We start from the raw sequence: 17,960 nt of genomic DNA on the forward strand, positions 1-17,960 counted from the left end.
TGATTTCATGTAAACCTGTTGGACTATAGCCTGGTGTCGTGTAATTTTTGACTTTGTCCGCTCCAGTCCAACAACAGTACTTCCGCATCAATATTTTTGTTGTGCTGAGCAATAGTATCTCTGATCACTCTTGATGATCGCAGGCTCTTGGCTGAAGAATAGTGAGACACCAGATGCTTATATCCAGACAAACACAACAATTAACAGAAAACCCTAGTCACTGTACTCTGCTTCATTGCTTAGATCACGTGCTGCTAAATGTGATCTTGCCCTTCGTAGGTTGCAAACACTTTCAGACTAGGATCAGGGATTTTTTTTGTTTTAAAAAAAAGACATTGCTTTATGAAACATGGAATATTCATTACATAAACAAAATACATATTCCACATCTGGTCAAAACATAAATAAAACTCAATTCAAACAGGGTTTTTAAGCAATTTCAAAGTCTCCTGCACTAAATCTCTACACAAAGTCACAGAGCTTTTAATTGGTTTTGTATGTGTGAGTCTCAGACAGACTGATTCGTGTTCCCTTACAATCAAGGCAAAGCTTCACATGTCATTAAATATATACCAGAAAAAAGGGAAGTAAATTCAGTTACAATCATAACTGATTTGAAGTAACCAGCCAGTCACATGATTGTAATAGTCTCGGTTTACAAATTACAGCTGTTAGATCAAGCAAACAGTCCCTCAGCATATCTGCAATGGAAAGTATGAATTGATATGACAGAGCAATAGCACAGGACAGATAGGTTTGAATCACAGATCAGATGTAAACATTTGAGTGATTGTAACATGGATGCCTTGTAAGAGCAAGAGGCAAATAATCAAAGTATGAAGGCTTGGTTCATTTGTCTATCTACCAGCTTAGGAAGCACATTCCCTCCAGATCATTAAATACCAATGCCGATTGTAATGTGTACCATCATTAGCAAGAAACTCCAATCAATAACACATTGCAAAACAAAATGCTACATTTTGTCACACCATAAGGAAATAATCAAAACTGACCAACAATTTTAAACATAGTTAACAATTTATAAAGAGCCCTGATATACAGTTACTTGAAATTGCAGCAAAGTATATCTGCAATTATAAAAAATCCCCAAATGCCCATCACTTGCATGACAGAGGATTGTGGCAAACACTGCAGGATTTCTTCAAAAACTACTGCACGACAACATCAAGATGTATCAGTACTGTTGCTAAATCTGATTAATAATTTATTGATTTAAATAGTTGGAATAATGTAAGAGGCATTCCTCCCTTCTTGCCCAGGATCACACTGGCACTCTGTCTTCTCTCCCTTAACTCAAGTTGACACTTCTATATTCACTCTAGTTTTAATTCAGATTTCTTCTAGCCTCACATCACAAAACATTTACATACCAGTGTTTGCCACTCTTATAAAGGCCATGACACATACTTCCTCTTGCCCCCAGTTCACATTAGCTCCTTCTTCATCTCACATCCTTTTCATTCACCATTTTGTCCTTGTCCTTTAATTTCAACTGGCATTCTTCACTGCTTTTTTTGTAAATATATATATTAGCAAATTTTTTTAAACTTTACAAACATATAAAATTATTGAAAAATACAATCAAAAACAAATATCAGTATAATAAAACAAAACACAAATTACAATACCACTACTGTCTACTAACGACTAATCTACCCTATAATACAAAACGAACCCTAACACTGTGCAAAGCAACATAAATAAATAAGTAAATAACTAATAGATCAAAAAAAAGAAAAGCAAAAAAAAAACAAAAAAACCTACAAAATACAGAACAGCTAAGCTCAGCACAAAGCGGCATTCTTCGCTTAGCCTTGCCAAGATTGGTTTGGAGTTTTTTTTCTCCACCTCCCTCCTAAATTACAGATATAAGTCCTGAATGTTTTGCCAATCACAATGCATCCTTCTTCCATGGTTTTCTCCTTCACTGCTGGTCTCACCACCTCCTTGATGTTGCTGCACACAAGTTCAAGCTGTAACTGTATATTTTGCACAGGTATTCCTCATCTTACGATAGTTTAGTCAATAGCAGTCCAAGAAGTAAATGCAAACATTAAAATAAAGAACACGAATAGGCTACTGAACCCATTAAGCCTACTCTGCCATTCAATAATGTCTTAGCTGACCTGATTTTAACCTTAACTCTACATTTCTGCATATCCCCGATTACCTTTCATCCTCGTGGTCATCAAGTATCAACCTCTGTATTAAAAATATTTAAAAATCTGCATCCACTGCATTTTGAGAAAGGGAATTCCAAGGACACACAACCCTCAGAGAAAAAAATGTTTTGTCTTCTCTGTTCTAATTGGGTGAACCCTTATTTTTAAACTATGATGCATAGTTCTAGATTTCACATAAGAGGCAACATCCTTTTGACATCTGCTCAATCAAGTTCCTTTACTCTTTTAAACTCCAACAGAAAAGGATCTAGCCTGTCTAACCTTTCATCATAACGCAACCTGCTCATTCCAAGTATCAAGCTAGTAAACTTTCTATGCATTAACATGCTTCATAAGGATAGTGACTAGCACTGTAGAATAGTACTTCAGATGCAGTCTCACCAATTCCCTGTATAACATAAGCATAATCTCCTTATTCTTGCATTTAATTCCCCTTGCAATAAAATACAACATTATGTTAACTTTTCTGATTATTTTCTGTACACGCATAATAATCTTTTACGATTTATGCACGAGGACACCCAGACCTCTCTAGATCTCAGAGCTCTGCAGCCTCTCACCACTTAAATAATATGATTTGTTTTTATTTTTATTAATGCTAGTCAAATCCGAGTGTAACGTGAAGGGATGAATCAAGAAATCATTAATTCTTGCCTTAAAGATGAACAAGCAGATAAGGGCTTGGTATTTTGTCCTTTAGAATTGCAAATGTTTAGTTGGCATGGGTAGAGAATCATTACAGAAACTGTATTTGTCAGCTCCTTCATCTAAATCAGATATTACTTTGTATTTTTACTGAAAGCAAATTCAATTTTTGTTTATAAGATTATTATAGCCTTTCTGATGAAATTGGAAAAGCAGGCAGCAATTGTCATTTTTCAAATATACTGTTACAGAGGAAGACCTTTCTTTCAAAACGTCTGGCACTAACTTTTGTGCTCAATGCTGAAGTGAAACATACTTTTCAACACAAGAGTGACCTTTGAGATGCAGTAGGAAATCTTGTTCACGGTGCCATCGATATGATTAAAGGGTGAAAGCCTTGAAATGTTATTCTTTAAGATTTCAATACATTTTACAGCGTTTCTGCTTAAACAAAGGGAATCATTCTGTCAATAGGATCAAAAGATGCAATTTACTAAGAAGCAATATAGTATGTGAATTAATATTTAGCACAATGAGAAAATCATGCAATTACTTCTGTATGCACACTTCCCATACAATGGGTCAGTCACTTATCTAACCTGGAAATAAAAGCTTTTTCTTTTAAGAAACATCTAGGTAAATCCGCGACATTCTCAATAACCTGCAATTTTCCTGCAACTGCCAGAGGCATTGGCATAGGTCAGTAAGTGACCCCAGCAGATCTCAATATCTTTTGGCTTAAAAGAAGTTAATTCAAACTTTAAGACAGTATCTCCAATTGAATCCAGATTTATTTTCCTTTGGTAAAACTGCCTATCAGATAACTATGTACAAAAATTGCTACAAGAAGACTTATTAGGAGCCAACATTTTCCAGTAATCATCCAATATGTCATTGCATGTTCCTGCTAAAAGAGGGAAAGGGGAAGCAGAAAATAGAAAGTAGATCCAAAGGAATTACTACAATCCTTGAAATCAGATATATTCCCTCCTGATTAATATGTTGCATGCCATGAGCAGTAGCGATTAGTTAATCTGAAGGCAGTTAATGGGGATAATCATAGATGATCATACTCACTTGAGGTCTTTGAGGCTAGAAGTGTAACTGTTGCCCCTGAGAGGAATTTAAATCCTAAAACATTTATCTGCTCATCATCTGATTCTCCAAGAAAATCTGTTTTCATAAAAAAACATAATTGTACCTATAACTGAATAATAACCACAGTAAATCATGATAAAAGGCACACTTTGAAATTATTGATCAAGCTAATCTTTGTGAAGATTTCAAATTTATGCATTTCTTAACTGATTGTTACAAATATTTTTAAATCAGAATTGAATTTCAAATGTTAAAATACTCTGTTACAATCACATATTGTGCCTTGCATAAATTAAGAAAATGTTTTTGGGGACCATTTATAAAAGCATAGCTAATGGGGTATAAAACACAATTCTATTGTCACAGATGAAGTTTGCGCGTTCCCTTACTCCTTGTGACCAGTATGTTTAGTATGGAGGAAGTGTGTCTTTTTATCCATTGATGTTTTATCTTTATTAAATAACAATACAGTAGCACATTTTGAGAGATTTATTTATTCTCAACCCCCTCAAATTAAACAAAATAACAAAATAACTTTAATTTATTCTAAAACACACACTTGAAGATCAGATTCAAGTCAAGACAATGTACTTTGAGATGATAATGATCCCAACCTTGGATTTTTTGATGTCCAGACACCTGCATAGCAAGCTTGTCATTCCTCCAAAGGCTTTGATGCTTTAAGCATGAATTGAGGATCATGTAAAGGAAAAGATTTTCAGCACGCTTTGAGGTTTCTTGGAGTTGAATTTTTTGGAGATTGGTTCTCACATGAACTTAAAGTGTAACAGGTTACATACTTTGGCTGCCTCATGCCTTGTAGCCTCATTGCAAATCTGATTCACATACTTCCTAATGATAGCTCAATGGCTTTGGCAGAAATGCCTGCCAATGATTCTTCAAACAAAACAGGCAGTTGCACCATGTGACTTGCACAAGTTCAAAGTCTTTTCCAACTAAGGAGGTTGTGTTCATGATGATGATATGTCCTGTGTTGTGGGTTACTATACCAAAGTTTGAGGCAGTGTCTTTATGTTTTATTAACCCATTCAATCTGATAATACCGCCCCCCCGTCCATTGGTTTCAATAAAGAGGATAGACTCTGATCTGTTTGGAATTTTATTTCCCTCCTGAGATAGGGGAGTGGTCCTAGGTCAGAAAATAAATCAAGTTACCCTCAGATGGCCATTTTTCAAGCCATTTGTGTCCAGTTTTAAAATATAAAATTAGTTTTGAGGTTTTATACACATGATAACAATTACAATCACTGAGCTTTGAATGTTCCAAATGGCAAAGCTTAAATAGTTCAGCCATTGCTCTGGTAATTTTCAGGTTTAATTCTGTGCTGAGTTCACTAATCTCAGCAATAAGGATGCTGTAGTTGGGCTCAAATACCCAACTTAATGAAATAAAGTAAGATTACTAATCAGTAACATTTACAGGATAGTCTCTTGAGCTTGAAGTAATCCAAAGCTGTGCTGCCAATGTTGTTATTTGCACTATTACCAATTCACCTGTCACCCCTAAACTCGCTGATTTATTGCTCCTAGTCTGACAATGGGCTCAATCTAAAAAATTTCATTGTTAGTTTCAAATCTCTCTATAGCCTCGATGCCTTCCAACTTTTAACCTCCTCTATCTCCCTACATCCAGCTCTAAAGAATCCCTGATTTTAATAGTACACCATGAATAACAATGCCTTTAGTTTCCTAAACCTGAAGTTTTGGAATTCCTCTGCACCTCTCTTTATATCTCTGAGGTGCCCTTTAAAATATATATCTTCAATCAAGCATGTGATCCAGTGATGCTCTCTAAGTGGATTAGTGTCAAATTTTATATGAAAGCAAAACACAGATAAGAGAATGTTAAATTTTATTTTATAATGGAACTGAGAAGCACCTCAGGATTTTTAAAAATTATTATTTTCAAGATTGTGACAGCCTATGTGTTTTTGGGAAAAAAACTGAATAACAACTAAGATAAAATGACCATACATCCAGGTTCCTGACAGATAAACAATAGAAAGAAGGGTTTATAAAGCTAATTACAGGGATGAGCAGGTTCCTAGATATAGTCCTCTGTTCAGGTAGGTTAGTTGAATTGTTTTAGAATAAGTGAGAGTAAAGGAATTTCTTTCAGCAGAATTTGATTGAAATTATGTATGTTGGCAAAAATAGTTCAATTTTTTGTATCTGAAGGACTACTAATAGTGAGTTGAATTTCTGGTACAGCAAACTATAGAAAGAGCAAATTTCAGACACAAACTTCCATAATTGAATATCAGAAGCAGTAAAGTTCTGAAATGAGAGATGTCTAAAATATTAGAATGGTTATAAAGGGATTGGAAAGGATACCCTGCCAAAAGTAAATGGAATGTAAAGGAAATGTCAGCTTGTATTTTAATCCTTAACACAGCACCCAGATCGAGAGGTTAAATTTCCAAGTTTTGGCAACTATCTAACTTGAGAGATTTGAGGCATAAATCTAATGAATATGGATCAAAAGTGAAGTTATGACATTTAATTTAGAATACAAGTACCTGTGTTGGTTTTCTTAACCTTTAATGTGACTGACTATTTAAAACATTGTGTAGTAATTGTGGTGATTCACAGACACAGTGAAATTCCAAAAAAAAAGTACAACCTCGAATATCCAAACAAGACAGGTGGGGAGTATTTTGTTCGGATAACTGATCGTTCAGATAACTGATCTGACCATAAACTAGTGGTAATTTATGAGTGCCAGTTATTCGAACATGTCTCGGTTATCCAGCAATACACACCATTATGCCGTCTAATTGATAACCGAATCGATACGATCTAAACAAGCAGTACTTTGAGTGCCAGTTATTGAACTTGCCTCGATTATGTGGCAATGCATGCCATAATGCTGTTTAACTGATAAAATGAATGCTGAGTTGTCTAAGCCGCTTTTACGGGACCTTGAGATCTTGTTTGGATAATCCAAAGTTCGGATATTTGATATTTGGATAAATGAGGTTGTACTATATTACCATTCTCTCGTGAGATCATGACACTACGTAAAACTCAAAGTCTCTGCAAGGATAAGGCCAAACTCAGCTGTGAACCTAAGTGATGGCCTCATGGACCAGGGTTATACATTAAAAAAATGGTACTAGAAACCATAAGATCACATTTGCAAAATGTCTTGCTCTTCAGCAGTGTAAGAAAGATAGGATGGAGGAAGTAATAATGCTCCAAGTAGAAAAATAGCAGTACTACAAAAATACATTTCAGGTTATTGCTAGCTAAATGTAATCTTGCTAATGCTGCTTTTATGAAAATATTATTGGTTGTAGAGCACTTACCTGGAAAGATTGACGAGAGACTTACAGGTGGCTGGTTTGTATCAATTGTTATTTTGTGAGCAGCATTCTTCGATGGTTGTATTGGTTGACAAATTAAGTTCAGTGGCAAACTAAACATACACCATACAATTCGAGGAACACCTGTAAGGCAACATTATTTTTAAACTTTGTAACAAGGACTTATGTGAAGCTTTATACTCTTCAATTACATTTTTAAGCTTACCTCCAAATAGTTATTGCTCATAGTTAAAAATCACACAACTCCAGGTTATAGTCCAACAGGTTTATTTGGAAGTACTAGCTTTCAGAGTAAGACACAGAATTTATAGCAAAAATCTTATGATCCTGCTCCACAGCTACCTGATGAAGGAGCAGAGCTCCGAAAGCTGGTACTTCCAAATAAACCTGTCAGACTATAATCTGGTGTTGTGATTTTTAACTTTGTCCACCCCAGTCCAACACTGGCACCTCCACATCATATGTTGCTCATGTGATATGACTCCCCTCAATTGAACTTCATGATGCTAACATTGTTAAACCTTTAGCAATAGGAAAAAGTGATTTTCGTTCTGATTTCTCGATAGTCACAATCTATTGTATTCCATGCACAGTAACTTTGAGATATGCTTGTAAGCCAGAGTCAGATCTCTCTTCCCTTAAAGAAAATTTCTACATTTCTGCAAGCTGAAAATTTGTTAAACTGAGGTAGAGCTCCTTTCCTCAGTTCTTATGAAAACTCACCGACCTGAAATGTTAACTCACAACAGATGCTGCCTGATCTGGTGATATTTTCAGCATTTGGATTTCATTTCAGATTTCCAGCATCTCCAGTATTTTGCTTTCGAGTTATTACGGAAATTTATCTGTGGATGGTGAAGATAGCAACCTAATCCCAGACAAGATGAAACGAAATCATAAACAAAACTGTAACCTCTCTATCTTTTTACGTTTAAATTTTATTTCTTATAAAAATTGACAACTTTGCTAAAAACTTATAAACTGATCAAGACTGAACACACGATTATTTCCAGAAGTTTATGAACCATCCACATTGTGTAAACAATCAGCTAAAGACACATTGGACCCAGGGATGAGCCATTTGCTTCCAGCTAGCATTCAGCAAAAAATACCTAGTTTTTAGTTAGCTCATCACCTCAAATGAAGTCGAAATGTGAGGTAAAGCCACAGTTAGTTTAGTGAATTTCGAATTAGCTCACTGATATTGGTATCAACACTAGAAATGCCTCTTCCTGTCATTTGAGTGACTTACATGCCTGACAGGGAAGTCATCATGATCCAGAAGGTGGTTATCCAGGACAAATCTGAGCTGAGAACCTTTATCACCAGAAGATCTTGAGAGCATCGCTGGATCATGATTAGGAACAGAATTTGCATGATTGTCAGTTGAGCTGAGTTGCAATTGGTGGATCTCAATGCTGGCTTCAGCCTAACACCAATTCACTGACCAGCCAACTAGAACTATGGCCTCTGCTAGTGCCCGCACCCTAGGCCAGAGAGTCGGCAATGCAGTCTGGGTGACTGTGAAGAAGGTGGAGGAAGGATCACCAGGCAACCAGACCTTCTTTGTGAAGACAGTCCTCCTGGATTGTTGCGGATTCCAAGCAGCAGATATTTTCTGTTACCAGGGGCTACTTCAACATTACCTTCAGGAGCATGAGCAATATGAGCATCTCTTGAAGGTACTTGAGGAGAAAGGTGGTGAGGTCCCCTCAGTCTGTGGCCTGTCTGCAGCACCATTGTTCGTTGTCCCTGCACAGAACAGCTGGATTGTTACAATCCATATGTATGATCCCCATGTCCTGACAGATGTTCTGACCTTTTTGGGAAAATTCTAACAGCTTGAAGGAGACAGCACTGACATAATGGACCCATTCGGAACCTGGACCAGCAAGCAGCGAGTCAAGGTGACCCCGAAGGTGAATATAGTGGAACATCCTCCACCCACCCACCAGCTTCGCAATCAGATGGAGCCCAGGCTATCTGACATATACACAGGGCAGTGTGGAACATGGTGAATCTGCGGGAGGTTAGGGCAGATGGCAACAGATTGCAAAGTGACCCTCTGCAGGAATGGGCGGCACGGTGGCACAGTGGTTAGCACTGCTGCCTCACAGCGCCAGAGACCCAGGTTCAATTCCCGCCTCAGGTGACTGACTATGTGGAGTTTGCACGTTCTACACGTGTCTGCGTGGGTTTCCTCCCAGAGTCCAAAGATGTGCAGGTCAGGTGAATTAGTCATGCTAAAATGCCCGTAGTGTTAGGTAAGGGGTAAATGTAGGGGTATGGGTGGGTTGCGCTTCGGCAGGTCGGTGTGGACTTATTGGGCCGAAGGGCCTGTTTCCACAATGTAATGTAATCTAATCTAAACACTGGACGTTGTGAGGGGCCCAGTGAAACTCAATCTCCTGCCCTTGGGAACCAGGAAGGTGACCACTGCACCACAGCTCTGGACAAACAGGAGCAGATACACTCCAAATAAGGAGCACAGCATGACAGTCCCTCTGTTGGACTCAGAACCAGACACTTCTGGCTTCAGACCAATGACATGAGGTCAGGGCAATTCTGCCCCTCTCCCCCCCGGAGGAACAAGATGGCTACCTCAGTGAGGAGACTGTCCAACAGTTTGCCCACACCATGGGGATGCAAAGACTTCCCCAGTGACGAAACCACAAGCACTGGTTTTATAGGTAATTCGATAAACTCTCAAAATGGATTTTTAAATTGCCAGCATTAATGTGTATAGCGATAAATCTGCTACATGATGTGTTCCCATGTTGACTTACATGTTGGCCAACATCAAACAGACTTCCTGTTTCTGGAATGTGAGATACCATATCTCAGTAGCTACAGGAAATGGTCAAGCCTCTGGATCCACAGGCCTTCAATTTGGTCAGTGGGAAATGCATGCCATTCCTCCAGCCTGGGTATTTTGCTCTAAGGACCTAATTTCACCATCTCCAAGGCCAAGGAGGTGGTGGGCTGATTCCACCTTGCTTCAAATGTTATGTACAGAAACACCCCCCAAGACTAATTAATGTGTATGCCCCAGGAGTAAAGACTGAGCGGCTAGCTGCCCTGCAGCAGCTCCCACTATAGCTGGCAACATCCTGGCCATCCACATCAGTGATGCAATCAAGGTCTCCAGTCATTCTGGCTAGAGACTTCAACTGCATCATCGATATGGAGGGACAAACCATAGGGGCTGACAGCAACTGGGCACCTATGAAAACAGTTAAAGTTGCCAAGTTGCACAACATCATCAACATCTCTCCAAACAGAGCACAGCATAAATACACCTGTCACGACCACACAGATCCATTCACTCCAGGACAGATTTCCTGTTTGCATTCCACACGTTCTCGGTCAGATCAATCTGGTGTTCTTCTCTGACCACGACCTTCTGTTGGCCAATTGTCACCGATAGGGTGATCAACGGGTTGGCAAGGGAATGTGGCAGCTGAAAGTGAAACTGCTGACTCCAGAACACATTGAGGAGCTCAAAAGGGATTACACAAGTTGGAGAACTGTGAAACTCAGTCAAAGGGAACATCAAGAGGTTCTTTATCCTCAAAAATGTTCAGAAGGCGAGAGCGCGAGGTGGGGGGGGGGGGAGAGAGAGGGACAGAGACACAGGGAGAACTGTGCAAACTCCAGAAAAGCATGCAGAACCTACTCCTGATGTAGACGATGAGAGGTGGTGTCACTGAATATCTCCAGGAGGTGAGGAGCCAGCAAACCTTGCTCTTTACCTTGGAGATCTCCTAGATAATCTTCTGGTCCAGGGTGCACTCTGTGCAGAAGGATGAGATGTGCTGACATTTCTTCTTCTAGAAGATACACAGGGAGAGCTCTGTGTTCAGCAGCCTGAAGAAAGAAGATGGCTCGGTGACATCGTCTCAGTCTGACATCCTGAATATCAGCAAATCCTTTTATGCCAGACTATATGACATGAAGCCCACTGACAGCACGGCCACCCAATCATTCCTGTCCTCTAACATCGAAGTCTTAGATGACAGCCGCAGGAGAAGCTGGATCAGCCATTATCTCTAGATGTAGATAGGCAGGAGGCTGGAAGAACACAGCCAGCCAGGCAGTATCAGGAGGTGCAGAAGTCAGTTGTAACCCTTCTTCAGAACTGGAGTTGGGTGAAGGGGAACCTGCAAATAAACGGGGCTGTGGAGCAGTTTGGTGAAGTGGGGTTAGGTGAAGACAGGTAGAGGGTACGACCTGGTTAGTCATGGGAGTAATGAATCCGGTTGGTGGCAGAGAAGAGTGGAAGGGAAGGGGAGAGGCTGGGAAGGAAGTTCGGGATGGGAAGGGAGAACTCAATTATTTGAAACTGGAGGACTGAATATCGAATCCTCCAGGCTGACAGCTGCCCAGGCAGAAGATATGCTGTTGTTTCTCTAATTTGCGGTTTGGTTCATTGTGGCAACAGAAAAGGACGGTCATGTCAGAAAGGGAATGGGAAGGGGAATTAAAATGGGCAGTGTCTGGGAGGTCCAGTCGGCCCCTAAGGGTCCGGCTGAGATGCTCGGCGAACCATTCCCATGTTTACATTTGGTCTCCCCGATGTGACCAAGGCCTTTGAGTCCTTCGAAAAGAATAAAACTCCCAGCAGCAATGGCTTAGTGGCTGACTTGTAGTCAGCTCTGTGGATTTGATTGGCCAGGACCTGCTGGAGGTGTATGGTAGTATTCTTCTGACAGGTAGCATGTACGAATCCATGAGGAAAGGTATCTTCACCATCATTTACAAGAGGAAAGGGAGAGGAAGGAAATTAGAAATTGGCAACCAATTTCACTGCTGAATGCAGATTACAAAATCCTGTCCAAGGTCGTCGCCAACCAGGTCAGGTCTGCTCTGGGATTGGTGATTCACCCTGACCAAACCTGTGTTGTACCCAGCAGGACGATCTCTGAGATCCTCACACTCCTCAGGAATACTATCATCTATGAGCAGGACAGGTTGGTGGACACCTGGCTCGTCAACCTGGACCAGGAGAAGACCTTTGACAGGATATCACACACCTACTTGAGGGATGTGATCTCTAAATGGGCTTTGTGGAGGGAATCTGTAATTGGGTCAGACTGCTTTATAACAACATCAGTAGTGCAGTCTCAATTAATGGGTGGGAATCAGAAAGTTTCCCGATCCGTAATTGAGTCAGACAGGACTGCCTACTCTCTCCTGCCTTGCCGAGTCCATCAAGAAGGATATGAGCCTGAGAGGGATGTCTATTCCAGGCAGTGGAGGCCTGCAGATCAAAGCCTCCATGGATGATGTCGCCGTTTTGTGCCCAGATCCGTTGTCAGTGCACAGGCTCATGACCATTTGCTACCAGTTCAAACTGCCTCAGGAGCCAAGGTAAATCGAGGCAAGAGCAAGGCCATGTTCTTTGCGAACTGGGCCGATGTATCCTCCTTCTCCTTAGAATCAGGATAGATTACCTGAATGTGCTGAGAATACGGGTTGGAAGAGCTGGCGCAAAAAATTGGGATGTGCATATCGTTAAGATAAGGCAGAAACTGGGCTTTGGGAGTATTATTCCCTGTTCATTGCAGGTAAAAACCTAGTTATTGGCATATTATTTATTTATTTATTTATTGTCACTTGTACCAAAGTACAGTGAAAAGCTTTGCTTACAAACAGTTCAGGTAGATCGTAGTAAACAAGTATGTACAGAACAAAAGATTTAGAGAGAGGCATACAGGTAACATTGCACACGGCGTACAAGAGAGATCAACATTAAGAAGATCAGCATTATTTGAGGCTAGACAGTCTGTTCAATAGTCTGATAACGGCCAGGAATAAGCTGTCCCTGAACTACTGGTGTGTGTGTTCAGGCTTCTGTATCTTCTGCCTGATGGAATAGGTTGTAGGGGATCATTCCAAGGGTGCAAAGGGTCTTTGATGAGGTTGGCAGCTTTTCTGTGGTATCGAGCCATGTAAATGGAGTCCATGGATGGAAGGGTGGCTCCCATGATGGCCTGGGCTGTGCACAGCACCCTCAGGTACTCTCTCGGTTATTATAATGGGCAGTGTCTGGGAGGTCTGGCCCATTCTCAGAATCTCTTCCTTTGCAGTTACCCAAGCCATCTTTACATTATCTGGAGGTCTAAGATGGACACCATGTTCAAAACCCTGTATAAGGGGAGGAAGAATGTATCCAAAGTCATCCTCATCCTGATGGCCACATTTGTGTGTGGCTGCATTAAGCTGTGTATGGACCCTCGCTGGAACTCTCTAATAAGCATCGAAAAATTACTTGGCTGGTAGTGAGAAGGGCACTGTCTGTGAGATGCTTCATGTATGCCTGGACTTTCTGTGCCACCGCATGCTGCTGTCAAAGCGGCTGCGGGAGGATGTTGGCAGCGGTTAGAGACTGTCATACACACCCATCTGGAATGTGCCTTTGCCAACGAAGTCTGGAGAAAGATACAATGGTTTATCTCAAGGTTCATCCCAAGCAAATCTGTGACACAGGACTCAGTGCTCTACAGGTTGTTTCCCACACATTGAGGCAAACATCAACTGCCCCTGAAGAACCATCAACTTGGTGAAAGACGCTCTTTGGTCTGCCTGAAATATGTTAGTCTTCCAGAACAAGGAGTTGACCCTGACCAAGTGTTGCAGACTGGCACATTTCAAGGTTCAGGATTACATGCTGAGGGACACACTAAAGCTTGGGCAGCTGCTGCCAACGAGAAGTGGGGAAAGACTACCGTCTACAGTCTTATAGCTGAAGTTAAATGGGGGTCTATTTAGGTATCAGATCCACTGCACCCCCACCCCTGGTAATTCAAAGATATGTAAATTAGCTCTTGTACAAGTGAGAAATGTCTTTGGCTTGTTTGTTGGATAAACTCCAAAGTTTGTTTGTTTCATCAGATGCTACTGTACAGAACTGAACTGCTTAAATAACTGTGTATTTATATAAAGCTACTTTTATGAATAAAGTATACTTTGACTTAAAAAGCCACTTCCTCTCACACAACTGAAACCAGAGCTGATTGATTACATAAATATTCAATCCTGAGTATCTATGCCAGTTATGGTTTGATCCTAGGAGGAGAGCAGGACTCTAGACTGAGCTGGCAGCCTGCATTGACTACTCCTCTATCTCCAAGTTGATGGTTGAAAAGAAGCCCATACTTTGCCAGTAAAAAGAAAAGCTGCCAGGCACAGCTCTCGTGGACACTAACCTTGGGAACACTATAACTCACTGGAGTTAATTTTTTTTACACTCAGGATTTACCAAAACTTGACACTAATAACAAATCTCCTCTTTGTCTTATCCTGGTTAATTTATTGAATGCTTGTGCATGTGGCTTGGTGAAGCAATTCCCCAGCTTCTTGAATGTTTTGTTAACTCTTTTACGATTTTATTTTAAAGGCTAGTGGTGGGTTAATTTCAAAAAAATGATTGTAGAAACAAGGGTTAAGGTAATACCTACTAGCTTACCTCGTAAGGGATGAAAGTAAAAAGGGAATGGAGTAAATCAGAAAGTAAATCGCTGCCTTGATCTTCAGAGGGGAAAAGCAAGCATAATTTAAATCTGCCCCCCATTTCCTCTTTGACCAACCATGACTTGGACCATGACCACTGGAGCTACCAAACTACTTATACCATAGAGTCATAGAGATGTACAGCATGGAAACAGACCCTCCGGTCAACTCATCCACACTGACCACATATCTTAAATTAATCTAGTCCCATTTTCCAGCACTTGGCCCATATCCCTGTAAACTCTTCCTATTCATATACCAATCCAGATGCAGTTTAAATGTTGTAATTGTACCGACCTCTACCACTTCCTCTGGCAGCTCGGTGTGAAAAAGTTGCCTCTTAGGTCCCTTTTAAATCTTTTCCCTCTCACCCTAAACCTCTGCCCTCTAGCTCTGGACTCCCCCACCCCAGGGAAAAGACCTTGTCTATTTACTCTATCCATGTCCCTCATGATTTTATAAACCTCTACAAGCTCACCCCTCAGCCTCGGACGCTCCAGGAAAACAGCCCCAGCCTATTCAGCCTCTCCCTACAGATCAAATCCTCCAACCTTGGCAACATCCTTGTAAATATTTTCTGAATCCTTTCAAGTTTCAGAACATCCTTCTGATAGGAGGGAGACCAGACACAATATTCCAAAAGTGGCTTAACCAATATCCTATACAGCCACAATATGGCCTTCCAACTCCTATACTCAATGCTCTCACCCATAAACGAAAGCATACCAAATGCCTCTTCACTGCCCTGAGAGATTATATCTTTGTACACAAGCTTTTTTTTCCTTAATAGTAATGACAATGAAATCGTACCTTTCATCATAATAGCCATGTATTAAAATGGATTAAAATTACAGAGACCTACCTCTAATGGTTCAATATAGTTGCATGTTATCCAACAACACACTAACAACCTGTATTTATACAGCGCTTATAATGTAGTAAAACACCTGAAGATACTTCATAACAACACAACTAAAGAAAACTACATATCAAGCTATAAGGGGGATTTTATGATAGGTGACCAAAAGTTTGGTCAAAGAAGTAGATTTTAAGTTGCATTTTACAAGAAGAGAGTGAGAGTGACATGAGAGAGAATACCAGAACACCAGAAAATAACATCTTCCGATTCAATTGGCCATATCAGTGGAAAGAAGCAAATTCCTGACATTAGTAACCATCAATTATATCAAATTAAATAAAATTTCACAACATAATATTTAATATATTTCAATTTAGTATAAATGTATTGACCTCCCTCTTCTAAATTCACTTACCTCTTTCATCATTAAGCCTCTCTTTTATATAAGTGTACTACCCATAATCACAAGCAATTGCTCAATCTACCCAGTTCCCATAGCCTCTCTAATTGCAAGTTCACAAAGCTCTCTCCGACTGCTTTACTGCATCACTTACTACATGCATCTTCCTAACCTTTCCAAAAGAAACCCTAAGTCCTTCACAAAAATCTCCAAAATTCACTGAGAGCTGCACTTAAAATTCAATGGCATTAACATCAGTGAACACTCTGATATCAGCATCATGGGGGCTGCCATTAATTCGATATTGAACTGAACCAGCCATATGAATACTGTGGTGACAGAGACTGTGATTCCAGTTTCTCCAAATTAACTTTGTAATTGAATTCCCTGTTTGTGTGGAACCATTTTGGGAAATCGCCTTTGTATACCATTGAGGGCCTTCACAAAGAATTACTAAAACATGAATACATAGAGAAAAATTAGTGCACAAGAGAAAGTTAGCCCAAAATATTTTTTAAAAACAAATATTTTTTAGGTATTTAAGAAGAAAAGCATTAACAAGTAGATGTTGGAGTGACAGAAAATGAGTCTGGAAAGTAGTAATGGAGGCTAAAGAAATGGCAGATGACTGAACAGGTATTTTATGTCAGCCTTCACTGTAAACAATACAATTAGCATCTCAGAAATAACTGTAAATCAGAAATTGAAAGGGAGGGAGAAATTCAAGAAAATTACAAGTATCGGGAGAGTAGCACTGAGTAAATTGTTGGAACTGAGAGTTGACAAGTTCCCAGGGCCTGATGGAATTTTGATTTTTGATTTACTTTATTATTGCCACATGTACTTAAATTCAGTGAAAATTATTGTTTGAGTGCTATCCAGACAAATTAGACCTTACGTAAATACATCAGGGTATTAGAAAAGAATGCAGAATATAAGGTTACAGTTTAAAAGAATTGGCAGACAAAGATCAATTTTAATATATGAGCGGTCCATTCAAAAGTCTGGTAACAGCACGGAAGAAGCTGTTCTTGAATCTGTTTGAACATGTTTTCAAACTTCTGTATCTTCTGTCCAATGGAAGATGGCGGAAGAGAGCATTATCCTAGACCTGAGGGGTAACCTTTTCATGCAGAGGGTGGTGCATGCATGGAGCGAGCTGCCAGAGGAAGTAGTGGAGGTGGGTACAATTTCAACATTTAAAAGGTATCTGAAAACGTAGATGAATAGAAAGAGTTCAGAGGGATATGGGCCAAATGCTGGCAACTGCGACTAGGTTAGATTTGGATGTCTGGTCAGTGAAACAAGTTGGACCAAAGGATCTGTTTCCGTGCTGTATGTCTATGACTCTAATAATTTGGTGGGTAAGTCACAACCTTCCTCTCCAAAACAAGTTTCACAATATGACGGGGATAAATTTATTTTAGGTGTAATGCAACTAAGAAGATGGCAAATTAAGAAGTGAGACTGGTGAATGAAAGTAGAAACTAGAAAATAATCAAACAGAGAAATTCAGATTTAAACATCAATAAATTTGACATTAAAGAACAGCTAATGTTGGCAGATTAGCCAATTACCTTAAACAGACACTTTATTTTTAAAAGTTGTTGCTATAAGGGGATTGGTTGATCAGACTCCATTCAAAATTATAAATCAGATGTGATGTAAAATCTGCTTAATTTAAATATTTAAGCAATTAGAATGAAAAATGATGAATTTTTAAAAACAAGCACAAGGTCAATATGCAAGTTGCATTGGGTGTGATAACAGATTAAGGCATTAGTGCTAGACATATCATGCCTGAAACCACAGAAGCGATACAAGCCTTTCATAGATTAAATACCTATCTGTGGTCACTCTAGACAAATGGATTTTTTCTTGTTCCCTGATCAGTG

At 39.7% G+C, this 17,960-nt stretch overlaps 1 protein-coding gene across 8 annotated transcripts in view; it reads right to left on the minus strand.

Annotated features, from left to right (window-relative positions):
• bbs9 (Bardet-Biedl syndrome 9) overlaps positions 1 to 17,960 on the minus strand; it is a 529,891-nt gene that overhangs the window by 392,268 nt on the left and 119,663 nt on the right. For all 8 annotated transcript variants that reach the window (XM_043688773.1, XM_043688772.1, XM_043688769.1 and 5 more), the window contains 2 exons: positions 7,277 to 7,417; positions 3,927 to 4,022 (listed from right to left, as the gene is read on the minus strand). In XM_043688773.1, coding sequence (XP_043544708.1) covers positions 3,927 to 4,022; positions 7,277 to 7,417 — 237 coding nt within the window. The remainder of the gene's footprint in view (positions 1 to 3,926; positions 4,023 to 7,276; positions 7,418 to 17,960) is intronic.

The sequence above is a fragment of the Chiloscyllium plagiosum genome, chromosome 4 (genome assembly GCF_004010195.1).
Source record: "Chiloscyllium plagiosum isolate BGI_BamShark_2017 chromosome 4, ASM401019v2, whole genome shotgun sequence".
Taxonomy (NCBI): domain Eukaryota; kingdom Metazoa; phylum Chordata; class Chondrichthyes; order Orectolobiformes; family Hemiscylliidae; genus Chiloscyllium; species Chiloscyllium plagiosum.